This window comes from Malurus melanocephalus, unplaced genomic scaffold (genome assembly GCF_030028575.1).
Source record: "Malurus melanocephalus ecotype Western Australia unplaced genomic scaffold, MMel_1.1 scaffold_412, whole genome shotgun sequence".
In the NCBI taxonomy this organism is placed as follows: Eukaryota; Metazoa; Chordata; class Aves; order Passeriformes; family Maluridae; genus Malurus; species Malurus melanocephalus.
The window spans coordinates 397,624-414,394 of record NW_026623644.1 but is presented as its reverse complement, the minus strand read 5'-3'; the positions used below and the strand labels follow the sequence as shown (position 1 = coordinate 414,394).

Sequence of the window (16,771 nt, the reverse complement as noted above, 5' to 3'; positions counted from 1 at the left end):
TCAGGGATGGCACTGCCAGCCTCTCCTGCCCTTCTGGGGTCGCAGCCGGGGTACACAGCCACTGCCAAAGAGCCACACGTGCTGGGGACTGTTTTCCCTTTTGTATCCTTTTCCCCATTGAGAGGGTGGCTGGTAAAACTCAAGGAGTGGGAAAATGCTGCAAGACCCTTTACGCTATATCAACATGTAATTACAAAGGCAAAGCATCACTGTGAAATCCAGGACAAAGAATTTAATCTCTGATCTGGTTCATGGAGGAAACTCACAGCATTTTCCATATGTGAACCTGGAAAATCTGTGTTGCAGACAGAAAGATCGAATTTCTCTATGTCCAGTCCAAAACCAGTCACTTACAAGGGGGTTTCAGAGTGAAAAATCAGTTCCCTTCACTCTAGGTCCAGCCTCAAGGAATTTTACCCTACTTTTCTTCCCAATCCCTTTCTCTTCCCACASACCTGCCTTTTATCCCCTACTGTGCTACAGCAAAGTAACCCCCTCTGAAGGCTCCTGAAGATGTCCTGGGGTCCGAGCCTGCTGCCACAAGGAAGCAGAAACCAAAACATTAAAACTTACTGCTCTCAGGACAAATGTGAGAATGTTTAAGAGCCCTCAGCGCTGGGCTCTCCACTCCCACCCTGACTGTCMCAGGTTTTCTGGAGCCAGCCCTAGGTCTGTGCTGTGGGGGATTCAGACTCTTACCAGGTTTGCTTCATGAGGATTTTGAAGCCGTCTGGRCAGGTGGAAGGGACAGGAAGGTGGAGGCTGTTACTGCCCACTCCCCAAATGATGGCTGAAGAGTCCACATCCTTGTAGGGAATCTCTCCGGTGAGCAGCTCCCACAAAACCACCCCGAACGACCTGATGAAGAAACAAACCAGGATAAATTGGGTTCACATAGCAGCTRTCAACAGAAACATCTGGAGCTTGGAAAAACCAGTTTGTTTGGCAAAACAGGGAAATAGGGATGTCTGGTCTGAAACTGCAAGTAGGTGCAACCATGGTTTTTAACACACCAGGTAACTCCTCTGCCCCAGCACTGGGCTGAGCAGAAAATCACACTGGTTTTCACCTACCCTTTCCTGCTTCTTTGTGAGATTTTAAAGATCCTGAAAGCACATTTTCCACACAGATTAAGTCTYGCTTCTGTTAAATGAAAAGATCCCAAAGTCTACTCTCAGACAGACTTTGGACTGTTCTCACTGGTAAGAACAGATGATTGACTACTGCACAGACTGACAAGTGTCTTACAGAGACAACACAACACAGGTTTTGTGGTTTTTGCATGTTTCATTTAACTGGTTTTGTTTTCTTTTCCCTAACCAAAGGCTCCCTCTGCTGTTACTTGTAGTCCCAGGTAAGAGTTTCAAGGTTTGAAACTCAGCACTACAACTACTGCAACACAGRAATTAGGAAACAAATGCTACTTGCATAACTGTCAGTACCAAAAGCACATGAGGYCTCATCTGACATTTCTTGTGTTCTAAAGAAAGGAAGGATAAAGCAAGAAAAAAATAATTAAGACAATTCAGTCTGGGAAAGAACCTCCTAAAAGAACTGACAGATATAGGAAAGAAAACTAACTTTGCTTCTTATCCTTAGTGAAGTGATCAGAAAGGATCAAAAGTTCAATTTTTAACAGCAAACATTTGTTTTGTATACAATCAYCATCCAGTAAAACACCAAAGAAACACCAAAGCAGTCCATACAGAGGTAAACAAAATGCTGCTGAGAACCACACTGCTGTTACTGCACATCCAAGCTGGGCTGTGATATGGGTGAGGCACAACCATCTCAATTTCCAAGCCAGTCGTGTCACCCTACTCCATATCCCATCTCTCTGTGGGACACCGAGCCTGCCACGCTGAGGGCTCCAGCCAGGTGAAAAGTGAGAAGGGTGGTTCTGTTTCTGCCTTGTACCAATATCCAGTTGCTTTTATTAAGTATAGAAGAACTTCTAAGGGACAAACTACCAGGTGTGAACAACCACCAGTCAGGAAACAATTTCATGTGAAAAATGTTCCATTTTCAAAGCCCATTGGCTTCAGATCATGTGAAAAAAAACCAATGAATGAGCAGAATTTGAACATTTTTTGCTTCAAAATCCTTTTTTGTGCGCTGCAGGAAAGCAGGGATCCAGGAGGCTGGACAAACTACCAGAAAAGCTCATGTGGTTTCATCTTTGTTATGACTAAGAACTGACAAAGGATTTTCAAGACTCTTGATAAGATTACAGATTTATTTTTCTGCATGCTGTTAAAGATGAGAGAGAGCAGACATATAAGCAGCTTAGGAACTGTTCTCATTTGTTGGCAGCATTCAGGAACATCATTTTTATTCATCTTGGGGAAGGAATGGATGGCAAGGAAGAGTCTGAGCAATCACCACTTGTGAACTGCAGAGGAACTGGCACCAAAGGCAACATCTCTGAGTCACTGAGGGACAGAACAAAGGTTTTATTGGACAGGATGTTCTGTGCAATATTCCTGAMCATAAACCACTCTAAAGGACAGAAAGCCAAGGGTGGAAATCCCGCACCACTCRCCCTCACAATCCCGTGATTCAAAGGGAGGGGCTCAGCAGACAAATGCTGGGTGTGTTCTCTTTCCAGAACAACTCAAGTGTTCCTCCCAGAGCAGCTGGCTGTGCTGTGGCCTGGACATCCAAAATAAACACRCAGAACACCGTGGGCACAAGAACAGCTGTACACCACAGTCACAGCACCTTCCCTGCAGGAAACCTTGCTCTTCAAGTCAGGCCCAGCTCTGAGCTAGAACTCCATCAGCAGCTACTGACTCCACTGCCCTCCAGATCACCCACAGCTTTGTCCAGCAGCTCCCTGGTCTGCCATGGAAAGGACAGCGACTGAGGCTGAAAAACCACAGGAAGCAAAATTCCTCCTGGCTGTAAAGCAGGGAGAAGGGCATTTGTCCTGGCTGCTGACATTTAATATGCAGAAATAATGAGGCAGAAACAGAGATGCAGTTCCCCTGAGGGCTCTGAAACCTGCAGAGAGGCTTCTCAAAGGAGCTCCAAGGCCGAGCCCTCTCAAGCACTTTTAATTGCATGGAGATTGAACTGAGCCTTGTGTGCCTTTGGACACAGAGCATGTTTCACATGGATGGAAACGGGCTCCAAAACTCTTTCAACCTATTGTGGCTTCCTCTCTCTTGGATAGGGGGGTTGGATTCACTGGACTGTAATCTTGGGGCTGCACATACAACAGCAGCCTGGTGTGCAGGGAGCAGAAGGAGGGGGAGCAGAGCAGGGGCCTCCCCACTGCTCCATCGTGGCTCTGGAGAGGGCAGGAAGTGATGGAATAGCACCCTGGCTGTGGAGCTGCTCAGCACTGGGCTGAGCAATGACACAGGCAAGAATCTCTGCATGGCTTCCTGCAGGACACAGGCAGCCTGCACTGAGCCTCAGCTGGAACCTGCACCTCAGCACACAGCCAGCACCCCTGTGTCATCTTCCTTTCCATCAGAGCCCACCAAAGCTGAGGGCACCGCGCAGCAGAAGAAAGGACCAGCCCACCACAGGGCAAACCATCCTGAGGCACAGGAGGAGGAGAGAATGTGCAAAGTGCTGGGAAGCCAAGTGGCTGAGCAGAAGGTGAAGGTAGTTGAGCATGAACATCACTCACCAGATGTCCACCTTCTCGGAGACAGGCTCGTTCCGTATCACCTCCGGGGCCATCCACGCCACCGTCCCCGCAAAGGACATCTTGGTACTTTTATCACTGAGYTCTTTAGACGTACCAAAATCTGAAATCTTTACTGCATCTGTGTGTGTAACCAAAACACTGGAGAAGGGGAAGAAAAAAAAATCAGCATATTGTGATTTTTCTTGTACCACAACACCACTGGGAATAAATCCCTTCTTAATTAACRCAACCAGCTGATGAGGCCACGCTGYTCACAAGTGCAGTACAAGAGAAAAGATTATGTATTTTCCCCAATGAAAGCTCTCGCTCTCTTTTGGGTGGTTGTGTTTTGTGCTTTAAATGCATTTCTGAATGCTACAAGTCAAAAATCAATCTTAATAAAACTGCAAATTAACAAGTAACTGAGCATTCAGAGGCAAAAGAGTACCTTAAACTGTGCTGTAAATCATCTAAAAGCATTATCTTAATGCACTCTCACAGGCTAAGGAAGTGATAAACATCTAGGGAATAAGAATATAAAGAAGCCAGAACGTTTTAGTCAGAAAGCAAACAGAGAAATGAGGAAGACACATTCCARAAAACCAGGGAAATAACAAGAAAATAAAAAGGCAGGAGGCAAAAGAATATCCCACTTCCAAAAAGAATCAGATATTATTAAATCATTAAATATTTCCTGACTGATACTAGTCATAGATAAGGAGACACCTGTATAATTTCCATTCTTGTTAAGTGCCAACAAATTTCAGTAACTTCACTCATTAGTTTTGAGTCAGCATAGGGAAAAAATAATAGAACCTTTTGACCAAGCTTCTAACTATTTCTCAAGGAAAAAGAAATAGAGAATGCCAGCTGGAGGATGTTTAAGTAGCTGAGACTCAGAATRGTGACCTGAGGAACCCCAACTGGGGCATGTTTAACTCTGGTGACTTGAGGAACCCAAATAAAGGAAAGTTTAAGCAGCTGAGGCTCACTTTGGTGACTTGAGATCTCGATGGATGATTTTGTGGAGGTGCAGGTAGTTCATGCCGCTGGCAATGCCTGTGGACCAGTCCACCAGCAGCCGTGGGGTGACCTTCCTGCCGGCACGCAGCACCTCGTAGAGCTGCCCGTGGGCACAGTACTCCATGATGATGCAGTAGCACGGGGCCTGGGTGCAAACTCCCCTGTCAAAGAGAACAGTGGTGAGGAGCAGCACACACACACACAGCTGGACAGGAAGGGTGACCCCCACTTTGTTCCAGACACAGCTTTGCTCCCAGATTGTAAAACCCTTCCCACACAACCTGAGCAAATGGCTCCTGCCTGGACAAAGTGCCTGACAAGGGCCACAACCTACTTGAAGGCAATGATGTTGGGATGCTTGAGCTTGCGCAAGTGCTTGATGTCCGTCTCGTTCTGATCCCTCACTTTCTTGATGGCCACCTCCTCCGCCCGGAATTTGCCCAGGAACACGGCTCCCTGTGCCCCGCTGCCCAGCCACTGCAGCTCCGAGATCTCCTCGAACGGCACCTCCCACGTGTCTGAGCACAGGCAAAAAACAGGAYAAGGGAAWGGTCAGCASTGTGAGAACTGTCAGAGCACASCAGGGCACACCTGCCACCTGCTGCWCCTCRGGATGGGCTCACCTGGAGGGAGTRGGTGACATCCCAGCACAGCTGAGGCACACACCCCAAGTGCTCCGCCCCAGCATCCCTTCCAGCCATCCCAGCCACCTCCAGCCTGCTCATTCCYATCTTTCCAGCTGCTTTTTCAGAGCTCACCACCCCGCTAATTACTTGGGTGAGCCATCCCGATTTGGCAGGCAGCATTTAACATGCCAGGGACCCTGGACTGGCAATTCTGGGAGAAGATCCCCCACCTCAGCGCTGAACAAGGATAGGGTCTCTTTGTTGTGGGTTAAGGTTTCTCCTTTTGTTTCCTTTCTTGGGGAATTTTCTTTTCCATTTTGTTGCTGGGATACACTGATTGCYAAGWCATTCTTTTGATGGCTGGGCAATTGGGGAAGACCAAAGAACCTACTCCCTAGGTGAGGCCACCTGGGGCCGAAGGGTCTCCCTGGGCACTACTCCTGCCTGGCAGGTTTTTTTTCTTTTCCTCTCTTTGGAGAGAGGGAAGTTCTCGTGAGAGTTTTGGGCTCGGGGAGGGGGTGTATGTGGGGGAAGAGGGCAGGGGGTAGCTTTACTTCCTGCCCTGCTTGGCTCGGGGGAGGACGGTGGACCTGCTGCTGCAGAAGCCAGCGTCCTTTCGTGAACTCCTGTTTTGCTGCACTGTGATCTTCTGCCTTCCCATGCCTTGCCAGAGACCCCTGGGATTCAAGCTGCAGTGGTTGAGTTCTACTGCATCCTATCTGCAGCTACGGGATTCTGCTCATCTCTTTGCTCATCTGGCTGTTCTGAGGTTTCTTGCTGTCCAGAGGAGCACCGAGATCAGCATTTTCCCCTGTGAGTTTGCAGAGGAAATTTTCTCCATCCACCTCTGCCATTTTGTGTCCACCATTGGCCACGTGGGAGATCAGAACCAGCCGGGACCCGCKCCACAGCGCCCCCTGCAGCCGCCAGGGAATCATCGCACCCGCCCTGCTCAGAGCCAATAGCGCCCCTGCCGGCTGGGACTGGAACTGCACCAAAGCGGGGGCTGTGTCTCTGTAAGGCTGTCACTGGGTTTGGGACTGGGCTGGTTGGTGCTATCGTTTTTGTTACTTGTTTCACCTTGTTATACATATTAGTACAAACTGCTATTCCCTTTTATCCATATTCTTGCCTGAAAGCCTGTGATTTTTCAAAGCTATAATAATTTGGAGGGAAGGGGGGTCTCTGCCTTTGTTGGCAAACACCTGTCTTTCAAACGGAGACACTCCTACAAAGTGCATGACTCCATTGAAAAGCAAAGGTGAGAAGAAACATTTAACATTCATAAGTGATACAAAAAAATATTTTCACCCCCTGAAACAAACAAAAATAAATGAGAGTCAGAAGTGGCAGGTTGTAAAACACAGAGCAGCAACCACCCAGACACCTGACACAAAGCACATCAACCACCACCAGCAGTCACAGAAAGAGGTCTTTCCCACATCAATAATGTGTGTATCAATGTCATGCAGGGAAAATAACCTTAAGCAATTCCTGCTCTTTGGTACACATACACCTTTGTGGGGATAATGCTGGAGTGGTGCAGTGGCACTGTATAAACTGCTTCAAGAGAGTTGCACCCATCAGAACAGAARCCACAGTGCCCTTTCAGTCACCCTGAAATTACCTGAAATCTCACAAACAGCAGGATAAAAGGCAGACAATTATTTAATTACTTTAATTTTATTTAAATGTAATTTAATAAGGATCTAAGTTTGGAGAAGACATTATTTAGCAGCAAACTCAACAAGTAATCCACTGATTTCTGGAATCAAAGGAAGTCACACCTGTACAGACCTCTGTTTCAGCTGTCTACAAAGGTGTGTCTTCATCTCATCCAGGCTCCTGAGCCATCAGGGTGTTCCCAGGGCTGCAGCTGGGATTATGCCACAGTGTCCATTTTAAACACTGTCACCACTGAAGGGAAACTTGTATATCCCAAGTGTCAGTGGGCTGATCCYAGCTCAGATCTTYCCCTGGGATCATTCCTGCCCCAGGSAGGCAGTGACTGCTGTCCCCTGCTGAGTGAATGCTCCCCAGGCACAGCCATGGGAAGGCAGCTCCTCACAGAGCCAGACCCCAGCACTCCAGCTCACTGAACTAGAAATAAAAATGTTGCTCATCCACAGCAGAAACTCCTTCCRCCTTGGCAGGGCAGAGTTCAACCCTCAGCACATGTTCTTTCCTGGACATGAGCCTATTCACCTTACTCATGGACCCGCTCGCAGCTCTGAACCTTAACTGGCATTAAAGTCTTTGGACATTATAACACTCAAATATTGAAAATAAAGAAAATAATTAGATAATTAATAAAATCCATTCATTCATAAATAGATCAATAAGATCTGTATTTCTACTTATCGCAAAAATGCATCATTTCTGAAAGGAGTTGGMAAATATAGGTGATTTTTGTGCATGTTGATGAACACTATTTTTACACAGGCAGCATTGAAACCACTATGTTACATTGAAATAACTGCTTCTTCCATAGACTCATGGAATGGACTGGGGTAGAAGGGAATCTTAAAGCCCATCCAGTCCCACCCCAGCCATGGGCAGGGACACTTTCCACTGTCCCAGGCTGCTCCCAGCCCCAATGTCCAGCCTGGCCTTGGACACTGCCAGGGATCCAGGGGCAGCCACAGCTTCTCTGGGCACCCTGTGCCAGGGCCTGCCCACCCTCACAGGGAAGGATTCCTTCCCAATATCCCATCAATCCCTGCCCTCTCACAGTGGGATGCCATTCCCCCTTGTCCTGGCACTCCAGCCCTTGTTCAGAGTGTCTCCATCCTTACCTGTGGGAAGTCTGCCTTTTCTGTGCAGAGCACACAACACTGACATTCCTTTCCATGAAGCACCTACAGTTTGTGAGCACTAATGGATAACTACACCACCTTGCTCWTAATATTCCCTATCAAGTAATATTACCTTCCTCTAATATTCCCTGTTAACCTCTGCAATAGCAGAGGCTGAGAGGCTGTAAACAAAGTAAGCAAAAGTTCACGTGGTTCCTCCTGTGGTTCTTGTGGTCATCTCATGTTTATTTGGGAACACAGATCCTCTCCCGTATCCCACTTGCATCCTGATTATCAGGACACAATTCAGGAAAGAGGTTTCAGTGTAGTGAAATACCCCACATCTTTYGGAATATCAAGAACAAAGAGTAACACCATAGTTACAGTGCAATAGTCAGACTCTTCCGGGCCTGAAGAAGTCAGTGGGATATTTCCCCTAAATAAATTGCAGTGTAATAGCACCAGGAATTGCGTAAGGATTTGCATTTCCGAGGTGATTAAGAACCATTTGAGTAGAATGATGGGAATCTGTTTCCCATGGGGAAGAAATGCAAGAGCAGCCTGCACCACTGAGCCAATCTATTTGGAGAAGGTTTTTCCCAACGCTGGCTGCTGTCTCACACTRGCACTGTGACAAAAGGCATCTCTGGTTGAGACAAACCCCCCAAAACAAGCACCTTCCAACAGCCACCTTGCTCTCCAGGTACACACAAAGACTCTCACAATGACACCAAACACACATTTGTGTGAAAGGGAAGGTGAAAGCAGCTCCTGGAGACAGCTTCTTAATCCAAGGGAAGTGGCTGGGAAGTTTAATGAGTCTCTAGGAAACACAATCAAGTCTTRCTTTAAAGTGCTGGATTCCCCATAATCCAAATTAAATCACTGGTAGGTGCAAATTAAAGAACTGAGTGTGTCTCCCTGAAAGCACTCACCAATAGAGTGATTTCTTTAGAAATCAGGGTAAACAACTGGAAAAACATAGGAAGGAGGGATTTTATGGGTCAAACCCCAAGTAATTAAACCTCATATAGTCAGCTGGCATCAAACAACACAAAAGCGAGCACTCCCTGCAGCAATGACGCCTCACCATGCAGCAGTTGGCATCACTTGGTCAGCCAGCACACAGCCTGTGGCAGTTCCCAGCTGGCCAACACTGCCCAGCCCATGTCCTGCAGGGCAGCACAGGCACACCCCTCTTGGTGACAACCAGGTATCAGGAAGGACACTCATGCAGTAACTTCATGAAGAAGATAATCCAGAACCAYGTAAAAGCTGTTCCTATCCTTTCCCTCAGTCACCAAGTCACGAGCCAAAGCTTTACAGCGATACAGGCTCAAGGACACGAAATCTGTTTGTGTTTTACTGCTTGCACCACCACCACGTCCCAAAGAATGGGCCTGCAGGACGGCCAAAGCAGGCAGGGATACCAGGGAGCAGGAAAAGGCACCACTAAGCACCTGCAGGCAACATAAAATGGTTTGGGTTGGAAGGGATCTTAAAGCACATCCAGTGCCACCCCTGCCATGGGCAGGGTCACCTTCCACTGTCCCAGGCTGCTCCCAGCCCCAATGTCCAGCCTGGCCTTGGGCACTGCCAGGGATCCAGGGGCAGCCACAGCTTCTCTGGGCACCCTCCAGGTGCCAGGACCTCTGCCAGGACCTCCCCACCTTCCCAGGGAACAATTCCTGCCCAAGATCTAATGTGAATCTCTCTTCTATTGGTTTAAAACTATTTCCYCTTGCCCAATCACTATCTCTCCATGTAAAAAGTTACTCTCCCTCTTTTTTATAAGCCCTCTTTAAGTACTTAAAGGCCACATGGATGCAGATCCAAACCGGACTCCTACCCCTACTGTTGACTCAGCCCAACACAAAGGATTACTCCTGGTTGAGGCTTAAAGTAGTTGTCTCATGAAGAAGAGGGAAAAATACACCTGCACAGATCCATGGTACCAGCCCAAAGCTTTAAAGCAGTTCCCAGGAAAATGAAAAGCTATCACAATCCTCTCCCTGGTGCTGAAAGAGCCCCATACATTTCCTCAGCCACACAGCACATGCACAAACAAACCATACATCCTCTATGCTCTTGCCAAAAATTCAGCAAAAATAAAAATAATCACATACATCAGTTACTGAACTGCTGGCTTGTATGTAGCTGATGAAACACACACAAAGATGATTTTCTGGTGGCAAGAAGCAAGAATGAGATCATCTGGAAAAGAGAACATGAATATTCTGACAAAATCTTCAAGTTTCAGTACAGAAGCAGTTTGAAAAGGTTTATCCTTGGGTGTAGTACTGCCATCAGGAGAACAGATGTGTACTACTGTCATCAGAGCTAGACAACTGAGCAGCTCCAGAGGGAAAAAACAATATTTTTTAAAAAAAAATCTTCTGTTCACTGCCCTTTCTAACAGGGAAAACACATTTAAAATGCAGCTCAAYCACACAGACTACATATAGCTGATCCCAATTAATCCTCAGCCTTAGCACATCTGCAGCCAGTTCAAATCTGCCCTTTCAGAAGGGCCTGATGCCAGCAGCAAACTGCAGTGTGTCCCTGGCTGTGTGGCTCTGAACGTGCTCCCCACACAGAGAACAGCAGAACACCCTGTGCACAGAAAGRGCCTCTGTGCACCCTCCAGCCCCAGCACTGCTCTCAGCTGCTCCTTTTCATTCCTTAGTGCTTCAGTCTTTTRGTTTGGTGCCTTCCATACAAAGCCTGTGTCCTGTGGGCCACCAAAGCACAGATTGYACCGTGGTCTCGGGTGCATCTGCTGGCCCAGTTATCTGGGAAATGGGATCTCTGTCTCACAGGCAGCTCTCCCAAAGCCACCGCTCAGAGGTGACAGGGACACAGGAGCAGGGGACAGCTCAGAGGCAGCAGTGGGGACAGAAGATTGCTGGGAACAGCCACTGCAGCTCTGCATCTGTGGCCTCTCCTCAGAAATGCTCAGCTTTGCTTACAAACACGGAGCATCCAAGCCAGAGCACTCCAACACAGGCCCAGCCCAACGCCTGCTCTGAACGCCACCCCACTGCTCAGAACCTCCTTCTCCTTCCCAAGGGAACCTCCCTCCCCACTCAGACAGCCCCTTCCAAAACTGCCCACCCATTGTGCACTCACCCCAACTGCCTCAATCCCCCAGGGACTTTCTGTCGCTATTTTTATTTACAGTCTGAACCACATATGATACGCTGAGTTTACAACATGCAAACAAAACAGAACCAACTGTGCCAGAGAATTTGAAACCAGCCTTGCACACGGGGCTKCTGCTCAGGAGACACCTGGAWTGCAGAGGTGCATTTCCTGCTCAGYTATAAACTKGAAATGACTGACTCTARRAAGCTGATTTCAAGGCAAATTCAYCCAACATGTTATTTAACAGCTCTGTTCCCTCATGTTAGRAGCTATTCCCCATCCCTCTGGGGTTTAGATTTGAACCACTCAGACAGGTTTCTGACCTCGTATCTTATAATTTGTCAGTGCCAGAAAGCCATTTGATTACTACTGAGTGATGCTCAAAGGAGACTTTGCCACACGGTGCTGCGGTGGCCAGGCTGTTCCCATTTTCCATAAGCCTCAACCATTTCAGATCCTTAATTCTAATGACAGCTTGTTCTTCTCCCATCTGCTACCTCCCTCCCCCCATGCTAGGGGAGAAATCAGACACCAACAGCAGAGCATACTCTGCTCTTTAGCTTTCAGTACCCCCTAAAGATATATATAGAGAAAGATATATAGATATGTATGCAGTCAACTGGGACTCACTTATTCCCAAGCTACAGATTTTATATATATATTTATACTCACATACACTTACACATTTACGCTTACACATTGAAATGAAAAAGGTATAAATATTAAAGAACATATTTCAGGAAAGACAGGAACTGAATGATGTTTCAAAGAGGAAAATCATTCCTGAATAAAAATAAATAAAAGTMTTTTCAAAAGAGAAGCAATGTTCCTGCTATTTGGTAGTCATCTGGGGACAGCCTTCACATGAAGGTTCTGAAGTGGAAATGCCTATGTCAACGTTTTCCATCTGGCATAAAGAAACCTCCAGAAATTAACAGAGGGATTGTACTAAGTACTTCAACACCATTCTTTCTGATCCCCACACTCAGATCCAGGCCTTGTCACACTGGTCCAAGCTGGTTTTGACTGCATCACAAGCCACCTTTGCCACACATGGAGACTGCTGGCCCTGCAGCGCAGGGCTCACCCTTGGAAACTGTGACAYGGCTGGACAAGAAGAGCCCCGTGGAGAGCTGGGGAAGAGCCCTGGGTTCCAGCCCTGGTCTCCCCAAAAGCAGCACGGCGGGTCGCCCTTACCTTGCTGCTGCAGTTTGTAGTCGGTGGAGTAGGCCTTGCCGATGATGTTCCACACGGGCCGCAGGCAGCCGAAGAGCCCCTCCAGGAAGCCGCCGCTGCCGCTGCCCGTCCGGTTGAACTGGACCTTGACGTCGTCGGCGGCGCCGTTGGTGTCCCCATCGCCCGGGCTGCGCGTGCCCTGCGGCAGCCCCGGCTCGGGCTCGTCCTGCTCGCGCAGCTGCAGCACGCTGTTCTCAAACTGGTCRCGGGCATCCTCGCTGATGCTGGTCAGCACGGCCGCCGTGCCCGGGCTGCTGACACCCTCCAGCAGCTCGGCCGGCAGCGCGCCSCGCTCCCGCACGTCCTCCAGCAGCTCGGGGGATGGCTGGCTGCCCGCAGCAGGGTGCTCCTCGGAGAACCTCCCCAAGTCTTTGTCCTCACAGAACGCTTTGCCCATGGAGTTGGGAGAGGAAGACAGGCTCAAGCGCTCCTGAGTGCTGGCCATGATGCCGTGAGTGTGCATCAAGGAGACGGCCCGAAGGGGTGCTCAGAGCATTTGCACGACGCGACTCACATGTGACATGTGGGCCCAGTACCTGAAATGAGAGGAAAAAAGAACAACTTTCAATTTTTTATTTAAGTATTTTCACTACGTGCAGTTTCACTGAGGTGAGCTGATAATTAACTAGACTTTCCAGACAGCCGCTGATACTTGGTAAATAATTACTGCCCTAAAAGAAACAAATAAATGGTTCCAACAGAAACTCCACTCAGGCAATACTCTCGGTAACCCACTGCAGGAATTGCCCAGTAAACAAACTCCACAATTTTAAACCAGAGCCTAAAGGCCAAAATCAAGAAAGACTTTGCAGAGAATTTCCACAGCATTATCAGACTGAAGTTGGCCCCAGATCAGCTATGGTTTGAGTTTAGCCACTGTTCTGGGCTTAGCACAGCCCACAAACTGAGGATCCCTCTGCAAACCCTTGAGTCAAGGTGTTAGAGAAACAAAACACAGTGATACAGATCCCTTGAGCCCATCAAGGGATGGTTTGTAACTGCTCCCACAGAGCCCCACTGAGTTATGACATCCTGGACCTTTGACTGACCCTCCATGTTCATTGTGGCAAGATATGTTCAATTCTCTACCCACACACGCATCACCCTCATGAGCAGAGAAGACAGAGCCTGACAGAACAGCAGACCCTCCTTGCTGATCTGCCCCCTCCCACAGGAGCATCATCTCCCACCACCGCTTTCTCTCCACTTCCTCCCTGCATGAGCTTCTGCAAGGGTGCGCATAAATCCAGAGCTGGGGTCCCTTTTAGGAAGTGCCCCCATCTCTTGCTCCATGCCCCACTGAGAGGTCTTTTTTTCCACAACCCATGGTGGTGCCACCTTCCCACAGAGCCAGGCCAGTGGCTGGGGATCATGGTGACAGAGTTGCTCACTGCCAAAACACCTTTTTGGGATAGTCCCTTCTGTAACAAGAGGCTCTAACTCCAGGCCACAAGASATTAAGTGAATTCAGCCTGCCACATGGAACAAAGTCCGGTTTTAAATTCCATAAGAAGCTGAGAAGGGGATTAAAAAAAAATAGCCTTAACAGAAAGTACTTTGTTMAAAAGTAAGATCAGTTCCAGCAGGTGCACATTTCCAGGCTCTGCAAACAGCCAGGGGAAGGGAGAACGAGGTGGCCAGGTAGGACACAGCCAATGGCAGGGGAACAGCTCAGCGCCTCGAGATGAGGTCACTGCACACAGGAGAGATAAGCCCTACAGCCGGCAGGATGGAAAACTCTGCCCTGGGATTCAGCCCCTCTCCAGCAGCAAACAGGAACAGCCAGGAACCTGGATTACCTTCCTGGATCCTGCCTGATCACATGGGACTTGAATAAAAGCTTTGTTTAGGCTGTAAACTTTGTTCTTTGAGAGAAAGCACAACAGCAAGTGAGGCAGAGGTTACAGCACAGCCCAAACCACCACAGGAGCTGAACTGGACTCATATGAGAAGCTGGAGAGTTGGTTATTCCCGATCTGCTGGTGATCAGCAGTACAATGACCAATTCTCCAGCGTGGGAAGCTGCAGTGTGACCTCATAGTACAATTACTACTAGTAGTAGTTGTTGTATTATCACAGATTTGGTTATTGATAAGAAAATGCTTCAGACCTGAACAGAATTTCAGACAATACCGAGGCCAAGCCCACCTCTGTGTTCCTGGGCACAGCCCCTGCTCATTTCCAAAAGTTTGAGAGTGACAACTGATTCTTCAAGCAAGAGTAAAAGGTGACCTTTGTTCCTACAGAGAAACCTGCTTTTTGTAACAAAGAATATTAAGCAGTGTAAATAAAACATCAGCCAGGTGTCCTGCAAGAAAACCAAATGTAAAGGTCAGAATGTAAGGTAACAGTRTCCCAAAGCATCTCAAATTTAACCCATGGGAAGTGCATTAAGGGTTAAATCAGACTTGGAGGATAAAATAATTTTGTTATGTGACTCTCAAAAGTACACTAGTGCAGTCTAAGATATTGCTTTTACATTTCAATGCAGTTTTCTGCCTCTGGAATGTTTGATTGTGGAGGTTTAACAGGGAAAGAACAGCTTTTCACTACACAGCTCAGCCAAGAACCAAGGCCCAGACTCAGGGACAGCAGGCCTGTCTTCCCAGATCAAATTGCCCTCTGCAACCCTGAGATGTTTCAAATAAAAAAAGCCTTTAGGCACAGAATSCTGACACCTTACATGCCCCTGTATGTGCTTCATGGGGAGAGGTGGCATGCAAAAGTTATGGAATTATTTTCAAAAAGCCTTATTTAGGCCCTCACCTAAGCAGCCTGATTGTCAGAAGTGTAGCAAACTCATTGTTTGGAGAGTGTGAAACAGCAGCACTTCTTTTAAAACAACTTCCATCAGGCCAACCTGAAGCCAAGTGTTGCAGAAAGGGGAGGGGGAGAAGAAGATGGTTTCTGCCACAACACATCAGTGCTGATTTGCTGGGGAAATGAATTTTTTAATTTCTCTTCTATTGCAGTAAAGTCTTGCAGCACACAACCTCTTGCCTTAGCARAATGTGATTTAATTCAATGAAATTAGGATGTTTTAGACCTCATCATCTCTTCAAACATGGGATGAAGAGCATTTTCCAAGTGTCACTGTCATGCCTCACTACTCTTTTAGTCATAGTACCAAAAAGGCTGAGATTTTTCATGTTGAACTCTTCCCAATAAATCTTAGTTTGATTCAAAACAAGAAAAAAACCATTTTCTTGAAAGTTTTAAGTTTCATTATATACAGACAGTTTGCCATTCAGGATGCATTCACATAAGGAGGGAATGGCTTTAAGATGAAGGAGGGCCAGTTTAGATTAGATATTAGGAAGAAATTTTTTACTCAGAGGATGGTGAKRCCCTGGCACAGGGTGYCCAGAGAAGCTGTGGCTGCCCCTGGATCCCTGGCAGTGYCCAAGGCCAGGYTGGACATTGGGRCTKGGCACACCCTGGGACAGTGGRAKGTGTCCCTGYTCRTGGYAGGGGATGGGACTGGATAATTTTTGAAGTSCCTTCYAACCCAACCCAGTGTGWGATTCWRTGTCTGTGATCTGCATGTGCCTCTAGCTTTTCCAGGGAAGTGCATAGCCAAGGGCTGTGCTGTTTCTACCCAAGCACTGCTCCTGCTGCAGCAGCCTCCCAGTCAAAAGCTGGAAGCTCCGTGTGTGGGAGGACTGTGCATATTTAAGATATTGAGATTTCACAAAGTGCTGCTGCACACACAGACTTGAAGGCAGGCCCTCAGATTTGAACTGTTTTGATGAGTTCATGCACTCTGCACTAACAAATTTATCTCCCATCTGGAATTAGATTCAAGGCTTAGTGTAATTTTGTACCATCACAACTTCTCGTAAATGACTCCATTTCCATGCAAAGAATTTTTTCCAGACAAAATCTCACCAYGCCCAGACAAAAGGAGAAAAGGAGCATGAAATGCACCTCTTCTGGGAAAGTGAGGCTGCACCTCGACACATCAGACAGCCCAAAAGGCAGTTTCAAAGTACTAAAAAAGTGAGAGTTTACCCCAATCACCAAGTGGGTGAATCAGCTATTAAGGCACACYCTCACCTTGCCTGATATTGTGTCTGCCACTGGAAACAGCCAGGAAGTGTCCCCACACTCCCCCAGAGCCACCAAGGCCCGGGGCTGCCTAGAAAAGTCCAACATTTATAAGACTGTCAATGTAACGATCACGTTTGCAGACACAGCTGAGTTATCCCAATGCCTTGCATGGACTATGCCCAAAGCTTCTCCTTGAAAGAGCTGTGCTAAAATTGAGTGGCAAATCTCCACTCCAGACACAGGACACGAACCAAATC

At 47.6% G+C, this 16,771-nt stretch overlaps 1 protein-coding gene across 1 annotated transcript in view; it reads right to left on the bottom strand.

Annotated features, from left to right (window-relative positions):
- Nucleotides 1–16,771, bottom strand: part of MAP3K13 (mitogen-activated protein kinase kinase kinase 13) — a 62,763-nt gene that overhangs the window by 11,413 nt on the left and 34,579 nt on the right. Inside the window, exons 3-7 of the mRNA XM_057379600.1 lie at nucleotides 12,426–13,000; nucleotides 4,998–5,181; nucleotides 4,633–4,824; nucleotides 3,641–3,799; nucleotides 700–858 (exon numbers count right to left, since the gene is read on the bottom strand). Coding sequence (XP_057235583.1) covers nucleotides 700–858; nucleotides 3,641–3,799; nucleotides 4,633–4,824; nucleotides 4,998–5,181; nucleotides 12,426–12,927 — 1,196 coding nt within the window. The 5' untranslated portion in view covers nucleotides 12,928–13,000. The remainder of the gene's footprint in view (nucleotides 1–699; nucleotides 859–3,640; nucleotides 3,800–4,632; nucleotides 4,825–4,997; nucleotides 5,182–12,425; nucleotides 13,001–16,771) is intronic.